The following is a 4,775-nucleotide window of genomic DNA, read 5'->3' as shown; positions in this document are numbered from 1 at the left end:
TCAGGGACAAGGGAACAACAAGGGATGCAAAATCAACTGTGAGGAGGGTGTAGAATGCCTGGTAGGATTTGATCAATTGTAATGTAACCGAGCAAAATTCCTGAGCGCTGAATGAAGGGTGAACATGATAGAGGGGCAGGAAGAAAGTAAAAGGAAACAGAAAATAACTAGGAAGCAAAAAGTATATAGAGAGGTATAAATATAATCATGTATATATGTAAATATTTTATTATATAAAGGTAGAGGTATTGGTCTATGTACATATATTTATATGTTAAAGTATTAAGGTAGCAGATGGACTTTGGGCCTCTACTTAAGTCTTCCCACAACACAAGAATATTTTGTTCTAATAACATGGCACTGTGTGATACTCACCTTCCTGACACAATCGCTGAAGACAAAAATGGGTGGGTAAGCAAATGTGGTGAAGTAAGCTGATGGCACCCAGCTATTAAAAGATATAGTACCTGGGATCTTAAAAGCTTGAAGTTAAACAAGCAGCCATCTATCAGGGAAGCAACAAAGCCACAAGGTATACACAGTCTGATATCAGAAGATCAAAAACAAACAGTTACATCGATGTGAAAGAGGGGAGGGAAAGAGCCCATCTGTAGACAATTGGACATCCCCTCACAAAAGGGTCACATGGAAGGGATGATTCAGCCAGGGTGATGTTTGGTACCGACGAAGCACACAACACTCTGGTTCTTTAATGCTTCCTAACCCCTCACTATCATGACCACAGTTGTACCTCACAAATCTTGTTAGACCAAAGTATGTGCATTGGTACAGATAAGAGGTTTCGACACATGGAAGCCAGGATATATAAATCCCTCAGAAATAGTAATGGGATTAGTGACACCATGAGGGGAGGAGATGGTAGGAGGAGAAGGGGGAGAAAGGGAAACTGATAGCAATGATGGATGTAATCTCACCCCCTCCAGGGGACAAGAAACAGAAAGGTGGGTGAAGGGATAGTGTACGATATGAATATAAATATATATTATTATTTTATATATATATATAATTTTTCAAGGGTCCACGAGGTGAGAATTGTAGCGGGGGGGGGAAAGGAGGAGCTAAAATGATGATGGCAACATATGTATAAGTCTGCTTCATATAATTGATTTATGGATTGTTATAATATCTGTAAGAGCCCCCAATAATTTGATTTAAATTTTAAAAATATAAATACAGATTTATATATTTAAAATATAAAAATTAACACAGAGTTTTAAAATAGCAACTAAATATAAGCAATCAATAAGAGGGGTGAAACACAACAACTTTAGATTGTGAAATTAAAGCATGGTTTTAAAATAGAATTCATTAATCACTTAAGGAATCTTGACCAAAATAGTTTAATATGCTACTGCAGTACATTTTTGTTATGGAGACACTGTATAACTTTGCACTCATAACTCCAAATAAATTAAATATAAAGTTGCTATTCCTTTCTATATCTCTTTTACTGAGAATACTATCAATAAAAATTGAAATATCTTAATTATGCAGTAATAAAAAGTGAGCTAAATACAAGATCATGCATTTGTATGGAATGTAATAAGAAGACATTTGAGAATATTCTGCCAAACTTTTTGGCCTACCGCCCTCTCTTTGGGGGAAAAATGTGATTCACTGTCCCCCTGACAAGTAAAAGCTTTTGTACACTGGCCCATAATCCAGGATAAAGTGTAGGTAACTGCTTTTGCAGTCATTACAGCACCACGAGGGTGGGTACTGCCCACTCTGGGAAACATCATTTTAGAGAAAGATCGTAGCAAAATAATTGTTTGCATAAAGGCCAATATTTTAAGATAAAAATTAAAATGTTATATTGAATTTTATCTGATTAGAATATAGATGGACAGCTTGACAGAGAAAAGTTACTTGTAGTTTACGACATGAGTCAAGATATGCCAAAATAACAGCAGTTATTAGACAGACGGCTGAAAATTCAGATGGTGCTTTATAAAATATTGATTATATTTAAATATACATTTCAACATATGCATTATTACATTAATTATAGAAAAATTAAGTAAAATATATATTTTTTGCCCTTGAATGCAATTCTAAATCAATTTTTAAAATAAACTATTTACCTGGTTCTCAATGCATGTGAAAGTTAGCTGTTACCTCAAAATACACATCTAATATAAAATATCAGATCATTGTCTTCTGAACAATTAAAACAGGATTTAGAATTTATTGTTTAATGTATGTAATCACTCATGTTATTCAAGGAACTCAGACTTATTATACAAATAAAATAATAGAGACAGCTTTTTGACCATTTGAATTCAGAAGATAGTTGACTCAATAGTAAGTGGAATTCTGAATCTGTTCAGTACAAAAGACAATGAGTAAGATGAAATACATTTCAGTACAGTGGATACATTTATCCTGTAAAGAAAGAAAATGTGAAAAATATTTCAAGTTATTTTATTATCATATTGTAATTTTTGAATTTTCTTAATAATATACTTTGATTAATTTCCATATTCGACCAACATATGTAAATCAGAAACTACAGTAAATATTGGACACAAAAATATATATTAAGCATAGTACTTATCTGAATTAAAGACAAGACCATTTTGCACATACTTTGTAAACGTCGTATATATTTAACTCCTTAAGTACTATGTTTTTTGAAGATTGAAAGCAGGCTGGAAAATTATGATGTTTTCTTAGAAATTGAAAGAAATGCATTTAAGGTTTCCACTGTCATCTGCATTTTCTTTCTGCAAACCAGGTATTCACAATTTAATTTCTAATATCAAATCTCCAGTCATTGGACACAACAGGACATTATGTTTTAAGGATAGTTCAAGTGGGATTGGCAAGAACAATCCTGCATAAGATTCCAACAATAGTCTGCTGTCATGTGTGCATCCTATCTTTCTGGGTGTCTGATTTCCATTGTTTTTATGTCTTGGTGAACTATTTTCCCTTCCTCTTCACTTGAGTCACCAAGGTTCTCAGGAATGTGATCTAAGTGTGCTGATAATGGACTTTAACAAACATGCTACAGCCAGGGCTGCTGAAATAAAAAAGTGTATGCTCTATTAATTGTGAAAAATATGGAAAGAAATGGCAGATTTGTTATCTGGACTCATAAAACAGATTTGAAGAGTGCATATGGCAAGGAATGATTCATAAGAAAAGAAGTTGAAAAGGCTGTCGGGTTCAACCATAAACAAATCATATAGGCAAACCTAAGTCATTGTACATTAACAATAGAGGCTTACTGTATTGAATTTGAGCAGGGAAATGACATGATTTTATTTGCAAACAAAACAAACAAATACATAAGAACAACCTCAAACAGGCAACCTAGAACTTGGAGGACGCAGATTATGCAGATGCCTCAATGCTGCACATCTAAATGTTGGATAAAAATAAATACATCAATCATATTTGGGCATGCATCTGTATTCAAAAGAGGAAATAAAATCAAGGACAAAATGGCCTAATGGCTTATTATACTGAGTACTCTAGGAAAGCAATATCAGTGATTCAGATAAATGTATATATAGCAAGAAATTCATGTCAAGAAATTGGATAACAGTAGGTAAGAACAGTTTAATGTCAAGTCTGTGGAACAGAGGTTAATCTGAAGGCTTTTCCTGATTTGTGTAGCTTTTGAGGCTGATGAACCTAGGATTGACAGCAAGAACACAGACTACAGAGGCAGATGAATCCAAAGTTAGTCTTGTGACTAGAGGGTGAATGAAGCAAAGTTCACAAGTCAGATGGCAGGCAGGTAGGATGGCAGGCTGCTGATGGCTACTGGGGTCATCAGGCAATATGGCAAACCATTGGCTCAAGTCCAAAGAACTGGAGGTCCACAACTTAGAATCGGGATCCAGCCCAGCAAAAAGCAACCAAGCCTTCCACTGTGTCCTTATATAGGAAGTAGGCCACACTTCTCAAGGGAATTTTCTTTCAGTTGTGTCAGAACTGTGATCTGAGTAAGGAGGTTGCGTTCCACCATAATCTATTTACGACTGCTTGGCTGCTCACACTAGAACCAATTATAGTTGATTGCATTGTGTTAGGCCACATCACAAAGGATTACTAGGCCTCAACTGCCAACACCCTTCAAATCCTTGATCAGTAAAATTGACACAAATTCTAATTATTAAGCACAATTTGAACACAAGAGCTATTATTTGCAATTGGCTACCCAAAATATGTATTAAATATCAGCAACAATGGCATATTCACCCTTATACACACCTTTCCTGATTTAAAATATGCAGTATTCCCATGTCCTATTCCAATGACTCTTAGTCTATGTACAGGTTCCATATGAACACAATGAAATATACTAGAATTTCTGGCATTCCATGATGCACACTTCCTGACATGATCACTAAAGACATACGTGTGCATAAGCAAATTTGGTGAAGAACTGATGGTGCCCGGCTATCAAAAGAAAGAGCGTTTGGGGTCTTAAAGGCTTACAGATAAACAAGCATCCATCTAGCTCAGAAACAATAAATCCCACATGGAAGAAGCACACCAGCCTGTGTGACCACGAGGTGTCAAAAGGATCAGGTATCAGGCACCAAAAAACAAAAAATCATATCATTGTAAATGAGGGGGAGTGCAGAGTGGAGACCCAAAGCCCGTCTGCAGGCAACTGGACACTCCCTTAATGAAGGGTCACGGGGAGGAGATGAGCCCATAAGGGTGCAGGGTAGCAACGATGAAACATAAAACTTTCCTCTAGTTCTGAAATTGTTCCTCCCCCCCACTATCATGAT

The 4,775-nt window shown here is 35.7% G+C and overlaps 1 protein-coding gene across 1 annotated transcript in view; it reads left to right on the top strand.

Moving 5' to 3' along the window:
• Nucleotides 1-1,928, top strand: part of LOC101648269 (isovaleryl-CoA dehydrogenase, mitochondrial-like) — a 10,005-nt gene extending 8,077 nt beyond the window's left edge. The window contains exon 2 of the mRNA XM_045287083.1: nt 1,857-1,928. Coding sequence (XP_045143018.1) covers nt 1,857-1,928 — 72 coding nt within the window. The remainder of the gene's footprint in view (nt 1-1,856) is intronic.
• Nucleotides 1,929-4,775: the final 2,847 nt, after the last annotated feature.

This window comes from Echinops telfairi, unplaced genomic scaffold (genome assembly GCF_000313985.2).
Source record: "Echinops telfairi isolate 266 unplaced genomic scaffold, ASM31398v2 ScPeMD7_11;HRSCAF=52, whole genome shotgun sequence".
NCBI lineage: Eukaryota > Metazoa > Chordata > Mammalia > Afrosoricida > Tenrecidae > Echinops > Echinops telfairi.
The sequence above is the reverse complement of the archived record's forward strand: the minus strand, read 5'-3'. Positions and strand labels throughout refer to the sequence as shown.